The following is an 18,257-nucleotide window of genomic DNA, read 5'->3' as shown; positions in this document are numbered from 1 at the left end:
TGCTTTACTTTCCAATTGTTCCCAAGCTGAAGGAATGTCCAATACAAGTCTTCAAACTATGGATCAATTTCATTTCACTGCAGAGACAATTCTTTCAGAGGGAAAAAAAAGGCAGCATAACACAATGTGCATATTAAACTCTTTTTTTTTCCCAAAAAATATTTCAGTTTTTTGAGAGAAAGACCTTTCTAATTCAAATATCCTGCTTGTTTGGATCAAACAATAATCCTACTGGTTTTTGTTTTTCTGCCAACATCAACTTTTTAAACACTGTAAAAACAAACAAATGGTGAAAAAAGAAGAATATTGACTCTATCACCAGAGATCAGTCATGGAGGACCTTACCACACCACTGTATGGCACATCAGAACAAGGCAGGAGCATCAGGGCATCCAGGCACTATACCAAGGAAGAATTTGGAAAAACACTTCAGCAGCTTCCAATGGCTCCTGTCTGAAAAACGCCTTGGAAAACAAATAGCACAGCTACCATATGAGAGACCTTGAAACTGGCACTCTGCAGCTGTGACCTGATGGAAAGACAACCCGATGCAAAATGCTCCTTTTCAAAAAGGCTTTACTGCATTTTTTTATGAAAACTCCTGTTCATCTATTACGCAGCCAACAAAGAGGGCCTGAAGAGACATTAAAATGGTGTCATCCACATATAAAGAAAAAATAGGCACATCATCTAGCTCATGGGAACAAAAATCACAAGCAAGGGACTTTGAGTCTTCAAACTGATGAAGCCTCTATGGTTTGAAATTAGAACTGTGTTGCACTCTTGCTTTTCTTGAATTTCCCACATACAAATATAAAAGACAATGCCCTTAAAAGCTCAGAGGACTTGAATTTAATGCAGTAAACTCCAAGCAGCCCAATTATGTTAACTATTTTAGACACCCATGAGAAGAGCAGCTTTCAGGTCAGTTATGCACACAAAGTTATCTTTTCACTCCCCATTTTCTACTCCCATAGTGCTGGCTTTCTGGAGATGGGACAGCACGAGACCCTGTCAGTCACCAAGCTCTGTGCCCTGACAGTCCCACCAAGGCTGGTGCTTTGTGTTAGCCAAGCCCTGGTCTCCTCACAAAGATGAGGGGTCTCATATAAACAGATACTACCCCAGTCACTGAGCTGATGGAATGGCAGGAAATGAACGATGTGCAAGCAAAGGGAAAGATTTAGCAAAGCCAAATACTGCTAGAGTTAATAATCATGCCCTAATTCAAACCAGGCTCCTCTAAAGCAGGTCAGGTTAATTTTAATTACTACGCAGTTTTTTTTTTTCTTGGCATGAGCCAAAGAGGTTCACATCAGAGCCACAGGAACCACTTGGGAGGCAGGAAGCTGCTGCACTTATCCTGGGAGTACCATGACCTGAATCAATTAGTATGCAGTGCTGCACATTTCCTTAAATCATCTCCAGTGCATCCATTCCTGCTCTCACATCCAGGGTCACCATAGCTAGGAGGGAAACAAAAGATGCTGGTGATGCTTGCTGGCAACTGCTGCCCTGCCTTCTCCACGTGTCTGCAAGGAACACAGCTGCTGGGGCTGACATTTGGGAAGGTACTTCTTGAGCAAACTCCTACCATACAAATGCAGGTAAGCCCACACACAGCTTCATGAAAAGAGAGTGAAGAGCTGGCGTTCCCAAGCAAAACTGGAAATGAAAAAGTCTGCATGCGTGATGGAGTTAGTGGCAAATTTAAGACTATGTGAACAGAGGTTAAGTTTAGGTTACTACATAACCCTATGTTATGGGTTATGTAGTAACCATACATAGTTTCTGTACAGAAGCTACACTGCCAGATTTCCACACTCTGCATCTTGTGCCATAGCACACACAGGGGCATTGTACCCTCTGATTCAAAGCCACCTACTCCACAGGGCTTGATGTAACCAAAGAGTATGTCAGCAGCCCCCACAAACACAAGGAGGAGCCTCTTATGCAATGTTGCTGTTACATCTGAAAAGCGTATTTTCCTTTGTACTTCATTAATAAAACAAACAAATAAAAGAACAAACAAACAAAAGACACCAGGAGCAAAAAGAAAGCTTGTCTTCTTTCACACTAAGCCCAAAAAGGCCATATGAGGACCCTCCTCAAAAGCCACTGCAGAAAGCATCACAGCTGTCCAAGCCATGACCTACACTTCATCCTGCAGCTACAAAATCTCCTGATCATTCTGGTCTCCCACAGAAGGGACACTGACAGCGAGTACACAGCTAAGAAGTGCTGGAATCCTGATCTCCTCCTCTCAAGCTTCATGTTTTGTATCATTAGCTTCAGTGCTTAAAAGAAACACAGCTGCCTTGGCAGGTCACTCTCAAACAAGAAAGGCAGTTTCTGAGTAAGTGCAAAAGCTCCTTAAAGTCATGATGACCTAAGGGAAGGATTTTAAATTAATTGCCAGTATCTCCTAGCAGGAAGCACTGGCATGGTACATCCAAGTGCTGTGGAAGGCCTGAGATGCAGGCTGCCACCAGGGTGCCCTTCCCAGCTGTCCCCATCAGGACAAAGCAGGGCACACAACAGCTGCCAAGCCTGCTGGCTTCAAGTGTCACAGTTCCATCCGTGTCTGCCACAGAAGAGCACAGGTTACTGCTACAAGTCCACTCATGACGTGGAAGTCACCTGAGTGCACAAAATGTCTATCCTGAATGTCTTTGGGACCACACGCAAAAGGTCAGGATAAAACAAACGTTTGGGATATTGCTGTGATGTCAGTGATTTAGCCTGACACAAGAAAAGTGTCAAAATGGCAAATAAAGGCAAGCTTAACAAGGCCAAATGCAAGGTCCTGCACCTGAGACAGGGCAATCTCATCATGCATACAGGCCAGGTGATGAATGGACTGAAAGCAGCTCTACCAAAAATGACCTCAGGTGTTGGTGGAAGAAAAACTGACTGAACCAGCAATGTGCACTTGCAGCCCAGAAAGCCAACTGTTCTCTGGGATGAATCAAAAGCAGCATGGGCCAGCAGGTTGAGGGAGGCAAGTCTGCCCCTCTACTCTGGCAGTGTGATACCCCAGCTGGAGCACTGCAACAGCCCTGGGCTGCAGCATCCTCAAGGCAGGATGGACATCGACCTTATAGAGCAGGTCCAGAGGAGGTTACAAAGATGATCAGAGGGCTGGAGCATCCTATGAAGCCAGGCTGAGAGAGTGGGGGCTGTTCAGCTTGGAGAAGGTCTGGGGAGATCCTGCAGCACCTTCTAGTACCTGAAGGGAGCCTACAGAAAAGATACAGAGGGACCCTTTACCAAGGAGTGCAGTGATGGGACAAGGGGTGATGCTTTAAAATGAAAAGAGGGCAGACTTCGATATTAGGATGAAATTCTTTACTGAGTGAGTGGTGAGACTCTGTAACCACTTCTCTCAAGAAGTTGTGGATGATCCATCCCTGGAAGTGTTCAATGCCAGACTGGATGGAGCTGAGGTCTAGTGGAAGATGCCTCTGCCCACGGCAGAGGAGTTGAAACTGGATAATGATTAAGGCACCTTCCAATCCAAACCATCCTACAATTCCATGATTTTTCTCCTATGTTTAAACTTGGATAGGGAGAATAAATCTCTCCACAGAGATCTAAGAACCACATGCAAATGCAAAGCACAAGTGTCGGAGCAATGAAGCATATGTAACAAAAAGCTTGACATATTTTCTGAGTAAGTCAATAGAAAACACTTTATTTACAAGGTACAGGAGCCAACATAAGGGATGTTTCACACATGCAGAAGAAGACAGACTACTGACCATGTGGGAAGTGGGCACAGCAGTCACGCTCACAAACACATATGGAAAGAAAAAGGCATGCTTCCCTCCTACTAATCTTACCAGTCTCTTCCCTAAAAAACAAGAGTTTTAAGGATCAAGTATTTTTAAAAGGATTACAGTAGACGAGAACTTAAGCATGATGGCATTTTCTGACTTGATAAACCTGCCTTATACGATGGCAGAGAGGAAGAAGTGCTTTGGGAACTCACATTTTAGCTGGAGAAGTGCTTTTCCCCTTCTGTGTCATCTTATGAAGTCCACTGTCCTGGTTTAGGAAGGCACTCCCCAGTACAGTACTCCCACTAAAAAGAAAACAACAAGCCACTCCTGTCCTCCCCCACTCTGGTGGGAAACAAAAGGAAGAGATTATGGGTTGAGATAAGAACAAGTTACTAGAAACAACAACGAGATAAGAAAATGAGCAGTACCAGTAACAACACAAATAAAAGAAGTGTATAAAGAGAGGGTGATTTACAGGCAAAAATGGTCACCAAGCCTGGGACAGCAAAAAACAGTGGCAGACACCCTCCACATGCCACGCTTCCCCACCCTGCAAGCCATGCCCACATTCCTCCCAGGAGCAGGAGCCTCTTACTTCCATCCCTGGCAGTGATGTGGGTAGTATAGAACAGCAACCCAGATGTACACACACAGCTCCAGGCTCTGCCTCCTTACGGCTACTACAAATAAAATACCTCTGCCCTGGCCAAAACCAGGACATCCTCATCAGTCTCTTCTCAGGAGTCCTGCACAGAGCCCCGTTAGCAAGCCAGAGGAACAACTAATGAACAAACATGCCACACTTCCAAGTAACTGGTAGGGTTTCTTTGGGTTCTTTTCAACAGAAACTCAGGGATTGTTTCCCTTCTCATCCCTCAGTTAAAGCCAACAACTCTGTGGCAAATAAGGAACATTTCTAATTTCCTAACCATTTTGAATATAGCTCTTTCTAAGAGGGTAGGTAATCTTCAGAAAGTAGATAGCTATCCTACAGCCATCATACTGACCAATTTTGCAGGTATCTCTACAGCCAAAAAATACCAATCGAAGATCAACTAATCAAACATGAAGTATTTTTATTAACTGTTTTTTTTAAGGGGGACAAGTAACTAGTGCTGACTGTAACTACCCTGGCATTTTCCTGAACCTTTTTTTTGCATGTTCTTATAGGAACGGAAGACTCAGTGTGCAGTAATTAACGCAGTTATATGTCAGGTTTTAACAGCAGCTGGGGCATTTCCATTAGCCTTGGCAACAACACTTAATATTCCACTTGTACCATGCCTTTTTTGTTACTGTGAAAATAGAAATCTAAGACTCCAACCTCCCTCCAGTAAAGCTCTTAATTTTGCTTTAAGAAAGTGTCTCTTAACATTCTGTTTATTTTAAAGCTGTTGCTTTTAAAGTCTCTCCTGTTTTCTGCCTCTCAGAGAGGTACATCACTTACTTGGAAGCATAGTCACAGCCACAGCTGTGCTCACCTACCATGTGTGAAAAACCAGCAAGCGCTTCTGGATGTCACTTCATGGAGAAAGTCTTCAGTGGAGGATCAAGTGCCAGCAGGAATAAGGGACTCAGGGAACTATCTACCCACACACATCCCTGCCCACAAAACCTAGGGAAGGACAAGGTTTGACCATGATATCCAGCACTTCCTCCCTGTGAGGATAATGGAAAGAGCCTAAACCATTCTGGACAATCTGGAAAGCTGATGGTTATGGGAAAAACATTCAGCAGATTTTATGATGACAGCCATAGGAACATCAAGAAATCCACAAATAAAATTTTACAAGAAAATAGAATCATTTTAATGAAATCTGCAGACTGTTTAAGGATGAAACCAGTTGAGTCTTGACTGGTGCTGCTACCTCATTTGTGTTTTGTTTCAGTTCCACCCACTCCTCAAATACCTACCTTCAGTCTGCCACAGCTACTTTAAATTAGCATTTTCAAGAGTTTTTTTATTCCTTCCTTGTTCTTTTTTTTTTTTTTTTGCTTTTCTGAGGTTTCCACTGAGGAGTAAGAGGAATTTAGTATGTGGTAGATTACAACAATTTCTCAAGCATGGTGTTGCAAGCATATCAGTGGCAGATAACATGAAAAATGTCAAAGAATTTCAGGAGAAGGTTAAAGATTAAGTATCTATTGTATGCGTCTCAAAGATAAAGTCTGTGAAGAAAAACAGGTATTTTCAAACTGTTTAAAAATAATTTAAAGGGAAAAAGAAAAAATTGCATGCTAAACCCAGCAAAAATTACTTAACTGGATATTTTTTATTGCACATCATTATTTCTTTAAGTCTCCAGACATAATTTGAATTGGGAGATTTTCATCAGACAACTACCAAGCATGAGGAATCACCATTTCAATTTCAGCACAGTATGGGGGAAATGTCTATGAAGTGAAGATATACATTGCATAAGGGAAATAATTACCAACACGGCTACATCAGTCACACACAGCAAAGCCCCCTCTGCACTGCATTCCTCGCATTCGCTTGTGCAAAACTTTGGCTCAATGTAACTGTTATCAGCTTTAGTACCTAATAACTTCCCTGTCTGGAGAGCAGGCGGTTGTATGGACTGGATTCTGTTACATTCCCTTGACATGGCATGACAAATATCTCAGAGATTTCAAGGCTTTTGTACCTGTGCCCGTCACAGAGCACGAGCAGATGTTGCATTAAGTGTTCCTGTTTTTACACCTTGCAAGTCGTGGGTTCTTGACAGATGTGCTGGAGCAGATCCCTGTGCTTGCACCAAAAGAACTCCAAAATACTCCCACTAGACATCCCCATTTCCTCATGACTTCTTTTTTTTTTAATGCACGCCTAAACAGCTCAAGAAAAGCATTTAATTTCCCACAAGGGAAGTTCCATGTGGCAAACTTATTTTCAGCTGCTTGCTTAACAAATACAAAAACTCATTTTACGCTTTTGTTTGGGAAAGTGCCTGACATTTATGTCAACGCAGTTTTGGTAACAAAAGCATAAGTTTAGACACAAGTAGCAATCACTTAAAACCTTCCAAAAGTTATTCCTTAAAAAAAATAAAACAAAGAAAAAGAAAAGCACAAATATAAGATACAGAAAACACAGAGAACAAGAAAATTAAAACTACTTTAGTCAAGAATTTACAAAAAAAGCATTGAAGATCCAGCCAGTGTTCTGCACTAGTTCAGACTTGCATGGTGTTTGTTGGCATAGTGTGTGCCAAGGACTCCATTCCAGAAAATCCTTACAGAAATTCGCAGAACCTTGAACTTAAGAAATTTTAAAAAGAAGTCTTCAGTTGACAAAAGCACTGTCTTATGCCATGAAACATTTGTACCCAATCAGAAAACACTATAAACCCACAGAATTAAAAAAAAAGCACATGAAATCTCTCTTGAAGTGACAGCTAGGACCCAACAGCAGCCACACGGCCAAGGGGGCTCCCAAAGGGTGTCAGCAGGCAAACAACGCTCACCTGCACCAGCAGCTCCACGGGTACACATTCAGCATCAGCACTGAGAAGCCTCGATCAATTTGTTAGCATGTAAGCTGGCAAAAACACAGACTAAAAGGTAAAGCCAGACATTGGAGAGTGCCAGTCAGCCATGCCTTGCTGGCAGCATGAGGGAGCCAGATTCCTCCCCATTTAGCCACCGGGGCAGGCTCCTCTGCTCCAGCTCAGCAAAACAACCAATAAGCCCAAGTGTATGTTTCCAATATTGAGAAAACTAGCACACTATTCAGAACATAAACCTCCTCTGGCTGAACTCCCATCATTTACTCGGGGTTTGGATCTCTAGACCAGCTGCATTGTTAACACAAGGTGTCCTTTCTCTCTGTTTATCCACAAACCAGCACCTGGAAGGCAAGCCAGCTGCTTCCTTACTCCTGCAAGACTTTTGCCCTGTTTGCCTTCAGTGCAATCCAGCTCTGATTTATGTATGGTTTACACCAAGGCAATTCTTCTATTTCCACTGGCATTGAAGGAGTGTATTCAAAGACAAGAGCTTTAGGCTGCAAAATGCAACGATTGCTCTATGCACTTAACAGACATAAAAAACCCCAAACAAAATTATGAAGGCTGTATCTTACATTGGATACTTCAAATCAGTTCAAGAATCCAGTCTTGCTCCTGGTTCCCAGCTAGCTTTGAACCATGGTCCTTTTCAACATCTCCCCACAGGAGAAAAATAAATATTAAAAAAATCCCAAACATTAAAGTACAAACACATTTCTGAAAGACCTTTTCTGTACATATAATTCTAGGCTAAAATTTCCAAGTGTGACATGCACACAACTCAAAGCATAAAACAAATATGCCCAAAAGTGATGCTGAGAAAGGCCCTGAGGTTTGTACCTATTGATAGCTCTGTGGCTGGCACATCCTTCTGTTAATGAAACATAAGCTCCATTCACATTTTGAATTGCTGCTCATCAAAGAGCTCCAAAACCAGGGAGAACAAAAGATGTTGAATTCTCATAGTTATTTGTGTTGCTTGTAAATGTTTCCCAAGCCACAACTCCCCATGCAAGCTTTTGAGCCTAAAACCCAAGAGACAAATAATTATGGAGAGGAAGACTGCCAAAACACCAAGACAGAGCAGCAATAGAAAGCAACAAACAGCTAAGAATTAAGTGGTACATAGGATGCTACCTATTTGTTACACTGAATGGTGACATCTTCACTGATGCCCACTGTCTTTACAGGGGAGTGGTGACAGGATTTAGACTGGCACAGCTATCCCTGCACCAGAGCTACCTCAAGTCCACACTTGCATGCAAAGTGCTGGAAAATTATCAGGAGACGTGGATTCCTCTCTGGGTACTGTCAAGCCAAGTTTGCTTCCTTTGGGCCACAGGCTACATTGCACATGACCTGGAACAAGCCAGCTTATGAGATGGATGTGATGGGCTCTGTTTTGTCCTTTGACCACTGTGGGTACTGACCCAGTAATCCCCCCCACACAGGATTCTGCATCTCTACAGAGAGAAGCTTGCAGGCTCAGCTGGGACCCATCACTTTAATACAACCATCTTTGATGTTCCACATGGAAACTAAACTATCTCTCCTTACATTTGCTCACACCAATGTAAACCCAGAGGCACTTGTACATAAATGGATTTTAAGGAACCAGCCCGAAGAACAGAAAGAATCTTGATTTCTATTAAACCAATGCAGCCACAAGAGTGCTTAAGCAAACCCTGGAAAATGACCTCCCAAATGTTTCAGCACATACCCCACCAGACTGGAACCCCAGCGAGATGCAATGTGCTCCATCATCTTCCAAAACATTAACACTGTGGGGCCACAAAGAGCTGGAATTTTCCACAGGTGGGCTCGAGGAAGGCAGCTCCATGGCTCTGTGCAAGCGCTCGGCACCTCAGCAGGAATGATGCCAGAGGCTGCACACAGGAGCAGGTGCTGGGCTGCCTGGGCAGGTGCAGGACAGGCACCCATGGGGACCAGCTGTGTGCGTGTCTGAGGAAAGGCAAAGGGCACACACAGCTGGGGTGCCCAAGGGAGAGGTCAAACAGAAGAGAAATCCATCAGTGGGAAGAGCAGCCACTGCAGGGAGTGAGGTAAGGCAGCAACACACAGCAGTTCCCTTACTTCAGGGAAATTTCACTGGATGCAATGCTCTCCCACTTCTGAAAAGACAACAACACATTTCTAACCAAAAACTAGCAGTGGAAATACAATAAGAGGAGTTATTTTGCATCTGCCTTCAACAACTGTGTACCTCAGAGAAAAGAAAATCCTCACTCATGAAAACATGCACCACACAGACAATGTGATACCACTGTAAGAGGAAAAAAAGACATACCAGGAAGGAGGCTTCACTGGTTTGGTTTCAAGGTTTTTTTTTCACCTGATCATGAAATGGACACTGGACTTATTTTTCTAGAGTAAAGACTTTAGCTATTACTAAAAATTGTTCAGATGAGTTGTGGATGCCCAATCCCTGGATGCTCCTTCCGTGGAAGTGTTCAGAATGAGGCTAGGCAGGGCTTTGAGCAAGTGAAAAGATGTCCATGCACATAGCAGAGGGGTTGGATTCATTGATTTTTAAAGGTCAAACCAAAATATTCTATGATTAAAAGACACCTGGAGATTTCAACTGGTTTTAAAAATTCTATAAACACTCTGAAAAAGACAGGCAATCAGGCACTGACAATTCAGACCTCCCAGGGATGTAATTTATCATCCAGTATGTTTTTCTGAATTGTAACAATTCAAGATCTATCAGACACAGAATTAACACACAGGACGGAGAATATCCTGTATTACAGAACCACACACTTAAAAAGAGAGGATGAGGAAGAACCTGTAAATATAGTGAAAACACATTTTTTTTAAGATACATAACATTTTCTCCTCCACCTCCTTCTCAGACAAGAAGGATTACAGTGAGAGGGCAAATTAAGTACCTTTTAACAGCACAGGTGCTGTGGAGATAGAGGAAGGACAGCAGTATAAAATTTTGTATTTCACAGGTTTTATGAGAAGACAAATTGAGTATTAGTTTCTTTTCTTTTAACAAAAATAAGGTTAAATATGTTTAAGAGGGGAATGATTTAAGAAAATATGGACTACACCACATGGCAATTGAAATCCAGCCACCCTTAATGACCAAAGCTAATCAGATTTTACTATTAATGTCAGACACTAAAGAATTCAGCTCCTACTTGAATGAAATGTATATCTGAATAGTAAGAAAGAAGACTGATTCTCTTTCAGGATTTGCCCCCATCTGTTTATAAGAAGAAAGCCTGGTTTAGGGAATATCTGAACCTACTTCAGACACATTTAGTGTAAAAGTAAGGAGCATTTCTCCGGGTGGCAACAGCCCCTAAGCTGGAACTCCTGAAGATAATAATGAAGAAAGTGAAGCTCTGGGATTCAGGGAGGAACTACAGGGACACAAAAGCAAGTTCTGGTGATAGAGCTGGATAGGCTGGAGAAGGTGTGAAGGGCAGGACATGGCCCCAGTGTGATACCTCTGGGAATTCCCAGGCCTTTAGGCTCCACAAGGGAGTAGTTCCTGCACAGGGACTTCAGAAAAATGGGACTAGAACCCACATAAAGACAGGCAAAATTTCATCCTCTCTTTGCAGACAGTGTTCTCCTCAATATCTCTTTTCAAAAAACCAACCAACCCAAATATATGTACCCACCCTGCTGCAATCACCTTTTTTTTTTCCTTTTAAGTAAAAAGCAACAATTTAGAGAGTACAAAGAAGAAAAAGCGTAAAATTGCGAAGACACACAGTTCCTAAGAAATTACATTGTATCGTGCTTTTTGAACTTTTAGGAACCAAAACTTTTTGCATTTTTTTGTTCATTTTGTTAAATAACAGCCCCACTCCCCACCTTCTAAGTGAAACACTATGTTTTAGAGAGTGTGTGCCACGATGCCCATGGGAGGGATTTCTCACAGGAGATGCACAAAGCAATGCACTGGTCATTACTGAGGATCCTCCATCCAGCCAGTGCAAACCCCATGCAGTGCTGGGAATAGGGTGCCCAAGTTTCAGAAGTGCTGAGGGAGCCAAAAGCCCAAAGAACAATAATGGCTGCAGAGGGCTCTCAGCCTCCAAAAAGGAAAACAAAAACCAGCCTGGGTAAGCCAGTCCTACACAAAGGTTTTGGGTGAGCAAGGACAGCTCCAACTGTCTTAATGAGAAGCAGTCCAACACATCCCTGCCATCAGGTCAGGAAGCTCAATAACAGCACTGGGGCTCCACTCAAGGCCTGGTGAGACAATCACATCAGCCTCAGTCTACCTAGTGCCAAGGCAACGGTTATGCAATGACAGAAACAAAACGTTGTATTCATGGGGGACTGGATCAACAGCTGACAAAGGCTTCTTTTTGTGACTTCTTTTTGAAGTACTTCATATGAAATTTCTGCTCCAAGTCCCCTCTCCTGACTGACCAAACTGCCATTAACTCAGGCACAGCTTGGTCATCCAACAACACTTGTAAGCAAAGAACTCGGCAGACCTTGGAATTTTGTGTTGTCATTATCATCATTATGAGCAAAATGTTCAAGAAAAGTTTTCTTGTCTTTACTCCCCTTTTCCCAACTGCTACATTCAGGACAACACATTCTATATGGACATAAATTATATATTCACACACTGTTGCAGACCCATGGTGTGCAAGAGTAACTTTAGTGGTTTTAAGATTTTACAACTGAAATAAAGATGGGCTTCTCTTTAAGGTGAATCACTCACAAAGATTTAAAACAGCGTTTTGATTCCAAACTGCTAGCAACTTAATTCACTGAAGGAAAACCAATTTCACACACTTAGCAGCAAAGACATTTAAGAACAATTTTACATGGAAATCAATACTTTTCCCTTAATAAGGCAGTAAAAACATTCCTTTGTTTCTATCCCTCTTCCCTCCCCATTCCAAGATTTATTGGACATCAACCCATGCCAGTAAAAGTGTAAGTTAGGGGGAAGACAGTAAGTTATAAACAAGAGGAGAGGCTGCCCACTTTGCAGTTTCATTTAATATCAAAAATTCACACAGGAAAAGAATAGTCTAAAAAATTAGTATCAGACTGTGGATATAAAAAATAACCTTATTCTGATGCTGCTAACCAACAGCTGGTTGGTTTGTTTCAACCACAAGAGCTGCTGAGGCTACAGGAATCAGTACTTTACTGTGCACTAAAAGGGGTGTAGAAAACTTCTAAAAAGCTTAGTAAAAAGACATTAATACTAGAAGAGTCTGATCCTCACTAAGCTAGGGAACAAACCAGTTAATAAGCATTTAGAAATTAGGGAATTAGGTGATGCGAATTAATTTAACAAAGTAGCAACCATAGGAATTCCATCAGCTTCCTTTAGCTTTGGCTGAGTAATTAATTTTTTTTTCTTCTTAATTAAACCAGAGACAGTGCCAGCATCAGTATGTGCATATTAACACTCGGGCACGCACTGATAGCTCTGCTTTAGCAGTTGCAACCTCCAAGCATTAATATGCCAGTGGCAAACCAGACCAAAGATAGAAAAAATACAGCTGTATCTTTTCTTTTCCCAAACCTCCTAACTTTCAGTACTGCTTAATTAATTTGGGTGTATTTATGGTTGAGAGTTCGCTGGAAGCAGCCCATACACTCAAAGTCCCATGCTAGAAGGATGGGAATGCTGAAGATGAGCACTGACTGCCGACGGACCCATGTGCGTACGGATCTTTCCCTCCCTAGGGCCCCACTTCTGCTCCCGTTAACACACTCACGCAAGCGCTGCCCTCCCCGTGAGCTCGGGAACAGAAGTCGCCACTTTCCACCCCCCGCTGCCGAGGGAACAGCGCACCACGTTATCCCAAGGGCCCGCGGGATTCCCTAGCGCTCACACCTAAACGCATCGCGCCCGGCACACGGAGTACTCAGCACTGCCCGCTCCACCCTCCTGCCTGTGTCCCGAGGCTATTCCCCCTCTCCCGACCAAAGTTCCCAGCCCGGCAGGAGCTGACCCGCGCCCCTGGGGTCTGGCGGAGGGGCTGCGCCCCCGCTCCGCCGTATGCCGCGGGAAGCCGGGCGAGACCGAGCCGGGCGGCGGCACCGAGACCCGCGGAGAGCCCCGGGCACGCTCCGGCCCCACGGCCGCCCCTGTTCCCCCGAGTGCGCCTCTTCCTCGGCGTCTGAGGGATGGACCACGGGATGGAGAAGCTCCGGGCCGGCTGCCTACAACCGCCTGCGAAACTACAGATCCCGCATTCTGCATTATTATCATCATCATCCACATCAATGATTTACTTTCAGAGGAAGGGAACGCTTTGCAGCTGGCGAGCAAGGTCCCGTTGTCCCGCCGGACGCCCGTCCCCGCTCCCGCTCGCTGCGCGGAGTTTCTGCGGCAGCGGCGCCGAGCGAGCCGGGCGGAGGGGCGGCCGCTCCCGCTCCCCGCGCCGCCGGGGCGCTCAACAGGCGGCTGCCGCTGCCCCCGCCGCGGCTGCCCCGCACCTGCCCCCGCGCCTGCCCGCCCTGCCCGCCGCCGCGGCTCCCCTGCGGCCCCGGGGCGCGGGCTCTGCCGCAGCCGCGCTCGCTTACCCATGGCTGGTTCGCGTGGTCCGGGCGGTGCGGAGGGCGCAGGGCAGGGGCTCGCTGTGCTGTGCCGGGCTGTGCTGTGCCGGGCTATGCCGGGCCGGGCTGGGCTCTGCTGTGGTGTGCCGGGTGAGCGGGCTGGCGGAGAGCAGCGGCCGCAGCTCTCGCAGTGGCGGGCTCGCCTGCGGCGGGAGCGAGGGGCGGGAGGGGCGGGGCGGCCCCGCCTGCGCCGCCTCAGGGGCCCGGCCCGGCCCGGCCGCGCGGGGCAGGCGGCACAGCGCCCCCTCTCGGCCGCCGCCGCCCGGGGGCTCGCCCTCGGTTCCGCCGCTGTCCCCGTCCTGCTCCAGCCCGACAGACATCCCCCGTCCTGCTCCCGCCCGACAGACATCCCCCGTCCTGCTCCAGCCCGACAGACATCGCCCGTCCTCGGGGGCTGCCAGGGACGAGCCGCCGCGGGCAGGCAGGACCCCTCACCCTCTCACCTTGGGAACCTGAGCTGCGGGCACCCTTGACCTTCAGAGGCACCTGCCCCCTAATGTTTCTCTGTGACAATCAATGGCAAGGGCACTGCGTGCTCAAACACATCATTTCATTCATTACTGGCTGTACCCGTGCTCAGCAATGTGATTCTTATCTTCACAGCCCCTTCCGAAGCGCCTCATGCCGCTTCCCAGCGTCACGCAGCACTGCGGGAGCTGCCGCCTCAGCGGCGTTCCAGCCACACAGCCGGGCGCGACCGTGCTCGCAGGGACTCTGTCACTCTTCAGGCACTGCGAGGAATGTGGCTTGGCTTTGGGAAAATTCGGTGAACGGGACCCTGGTAGTAACAGACTTAGTTCGGGGGCATATGGGTGGCTTCTCCCTTAGGACGTTACCAGCAGCCCCTTTCGCATACCGAGATGTTGGAGGTAAAATAACAGTGTCACACAGGAGTGATCCTTCACAGACGCTGAAGACAGGTATGGAACAGAGCGGCAAAGTCAGCTTTTTCAGTTTAGTTGCTTTCCTGATTTGGAGTTTTACCATTAGAGAAATTTGATTGCTTCAGTTGCAAAGGCCCATGCTTTAGACCAAATAAGTGCATCTACAGTGACTAGTATCAATCAGATTGTGCTGATTTACATTAACTGGGTATTTGGCATGCATTTCCTTTGTCATTGCCACAATAATAATACACTAATCTTCTGTTATTTATGTGTAGTGTAAGGATATACTTCATTTCCTCCTATGATCATTAACACATCAATCTATTCAATTATGTAACAATATTTTTCACCTCAAATTGAGATTGCTTGCTTAAGAACATATTAATAACGTTCAAAAGCAAAAGAGTGACAGAAGTGTGAACACTAATTTTTGGGGAAATTAGTTCATACTTTGGAAATTCAGGCCCCTGCTCCCAAAATGGCATGAGCACTCATTATTAAAGTTGCAAGTTAATGTGTGGTTTCTTGTCCATTAACAAAAAAATCACAGTCTCCTGGGCCAAAATGATCTGAGGCTTTTGCATTGATTAATGAATATATATGTTTTTCCAGTAAGGTCTGTGGGCTCAACACCATGCAAGCACCATGGGACCAAATGCCTCTCCTCTAACAGGAAATAAGTGGATTGATGGAGTAAGCCATTTTATAAAGATAGAAAAAAAATAAATAGCTAAGCTGATCACTAGCAGGCTGCTTCCAGACCCCACTGGGAATTAAAGTAGATGGGCTATACACCTTCAAAAAATCAGATTAATTATGGAAATAGCACATGACCCTTAACTAGAGTGGCAAATAGCATTGAAATATGGCAGGAACAAGAGGCAAATGGTAAGAGCATTCCACTGTGTGCAGCACTATGTGCTGGTGAAGGTGTTAGTTTCCTTTTTAAAAATAAAAATAGGTTAAAAATTTTATGTTCTTTGAAGTTGGTACAGCATGCTGCTTGATTTATAATAGAATCAGCTGAAAAATGTCCCTTAGTTCTGACTCTACTTGCACTTATGGGTAACTCTACATCACTGCAATCCATAGGATGAGTTTTTCAAGGGAAGTTGGTCAGTGCTGTCCAGACTGGGTTTACGCACTAGCACTGAAGTACGAAGCAGCTATTGCTAAGGGAGTGCAGAAGAAGTCCATATCAACACATTTGCAGTGAGAGGAGGGACTCACTTTCTGCCATTCTCAGAAATGTTGGTCATTTTTCTCTCCAAAAGGTAAAGCAAAGAACAGCTGTCCAAATATTGGTTATGGCTCCAGTCAGTGGGGATTTCCACTCACAGAGGTACCAAGTCTCTGATAAGTGAAGAGAGAAGTTGACAAAAGTTTTGGTTCCTTAAGCAAAACTACACTGCAATATTCAATTGAGGTCAAGGAAACAGGAATACTTGAAATTTCTGCTCGGAATAGAATCTAATGTATTTCATTTCAGAACCAATATGTCTGGAGAAACAGATATTTCCCTGTTTAGGAAAGGCTTATGGCTGGTTTCTGGTCCATGCTCTTGCTCTTGTATCTAGCACACAATGTAGAGGACAAAGGCTGAAGCGTGCAGCATTTCAGCAAGTGTCCCTGTCTGAATGGTTCCTTGGGTGCCACAGCTGGTAGATGTAAGGAAGGGATAAAGGCCTGCTGTAAATGATGCTGGAAGCCAGACTGATCCAAACAATCTCTTATCAAGGGGTTATAAAACGACTGTTGCAGATTTGATCTACAAAAGAGAAAGCAAAGGTTAGAATTCTGCATTGATTAATGTCATTGTCTATGTTGGGTGCTTAAAACTTTTTCCATAGTTTAGGTGACAACCTGCAAACATTTTTCTGCGTGCAGAGTTACCCTAATACCAACATCATGATACCAGGTGTTTCAAAAGACACCTTCACTCCCTGTAGCAATATGCTTGGATTACCTCCTAACTTATTCTGGAGCAGTATGTTCCTCTCTGGAGATGTTTGAAGGAGACCATCTGATGTTCAGAAGAAGATTTAACTTCAGTCTCAAGATTAGTCAAGAAGAGGAAAGATGGAATGTGGGGGGTGTCACTAGTTGTAACTGAAGGCATGGCATAAGTATGAAATATCATATTTTACTGTATTTGACCATTTCCAGCAATTAGTGGAGAAACAGATTTCTAGATTAAGGGAAGACTCATTGCATATAAATTTTTTTTGCTGTTTTAGTTTACCAGACTCCATCTGGTTCTCCACTTCTCCACTGCAGAACATCCCAGGTCTAATACAAATCCCTTTTCTGTGGATGGAATGGTGTGATAGCTGCTGTTACCTGTTTGTCTCTGTTTTCCACTCCCACTCTTTCCTCAGTCTATCTAACTAGACAGATTGCCCTAGGCAGGAAACCTTCCCAACTAAAAACAGAATCAAAGGCAGTGTGTTTCCACTTAACGTTTCAGCTTTGACTAAACATTCTGGTGCATTAAAGACAGTGGTTTAATAAAAACATGTGCTAATGGGTTGTGTGTTTCAGTGGGTTCTCAGCTCCCACATCAGCTGTATGTGAGGCCCTATCCCATGGCTCCCTCTGCTAACAGTGAAGCTAATGGTTAATCATGAAATTCCTTCCTCTCACTATTACATAGGCAGTGTCAGTGGGTACCAGTCATGGCCACTTTCCAGAGGATTAGAATGAGTGTATGGGGTGCTACTCTGCTTTTGCAAAAATCCTGCAAATTTCCAAAACTTTTTAAAATCAGGGACCCATAAAACAGCCTCCTTTTGAATGTTAACATGAATGTATTTTAGCTTTAAGGAAATCAGAAGTGATAAAAACTGGTTTTAGTTGCAGTGAGTGTTCTCTGAGGCCTTTCTCAAGGGGGGTTCAGCCATCCTCTCTGTACTGAGCTTCTGTGATTCCATGTACAGTTCAGGCATACTGTGGTTTTTCTCTCCCATGTGATCTTGTGTTCACAGAGGCCGTGGATGTTAAAGAGAAGCAAGGTGACAGCTGGATTCCTTTGTACACTTTGTGCACTTTATATCTGTGTGTAAAGAAGAGGTGACCTGTGTGGTCACCTCTCAGCATCTCGAGGCACATCAAGGGGAATGACTCATGCACTCCTCTGTCTTTGTACCAGTTATGTGAAGCTGATCCACTGTAGACTCCAACTGCTGCTACCAAAACCACTTTTTAGTGCTCACTGCAGAGAGGTGTTTGCAAAGCTCGTCCAGCAAAATGCTGAACAAAACGGTTCAGATCATTGGCACTGTTTAGTCCAGGGGAAAAGAGAGAAAGGGAAAGACAAAAAGTGAGAAGTAATTTGATGCAGTTTAGCCAACCTGCTAAACTGCATCAACTATCAAAGATAGTTTTTTATACTATCATACCCCTCAGGTATGATAGTATAAAAAATAAATAATCTTCAAAATGAAAAATGCTTTTTATTACCAAGTAGGTCACATTTCCAACAACTGTTTCTCAATATGTAA

At 44.5% G+C, this 18,257-nt stretch overlaps 1 protein-coding gene across 6 annotated transcripts in view; it reads right to left on the bottom strand.

Annotated features, from left to right (window-relative positions):
• Positions 1-14,330, bottom strand: part of GPM6B (glycoprotein M6B) — a 106,262-nt gene extending 91,932 nt beyond the window's left edge. For 2 of the 6 annotated variants that reach the window (XM_064407658.1, XM_064407657.1), the window contains exon 1: positions 13,838-14,234. In XM_064407658.1, coding sequence (XP_064263728.1) covers positions 13,838-14,219 — 382 coding nt within the window. In that variant the 5' untranslated portion in view covers positions 14,220-14,234. Of the gene's footprint in view, positions 1-3,991; positions 4,008-13,546; positions 13,564-13,837; positions 14,235-14,313 lie in introns of those variants that run through there. The other 4 variants (XM_064407666.1, XM_064407659.1, XM_064407672.1 and 1 more) reach the window with 4 other exon arrangements.
• Between the last annotated feature and the right edge of the window lie 3,927 nt (positions 14,331-18,257).

This window comes from Passer domesticus, chromosome 2 (genome assembly GCF_036417665.1).
Source record: "Passer domesticus isolate bPasDom1 chromosome 2, bPasDom1.hap1, whole genome shotgun sequence".
Lineage (NCBI taxonomy): Eukaryota > Metazoa > Chordata > Aves > Passeriformes > Passeridae > Passer > Passer domesticus.
The sequence above is the reverse complement of the archived record's forward strand: the minus strand, read 5'-3'. Positions and strand labels throughout refer to the sequence as shown.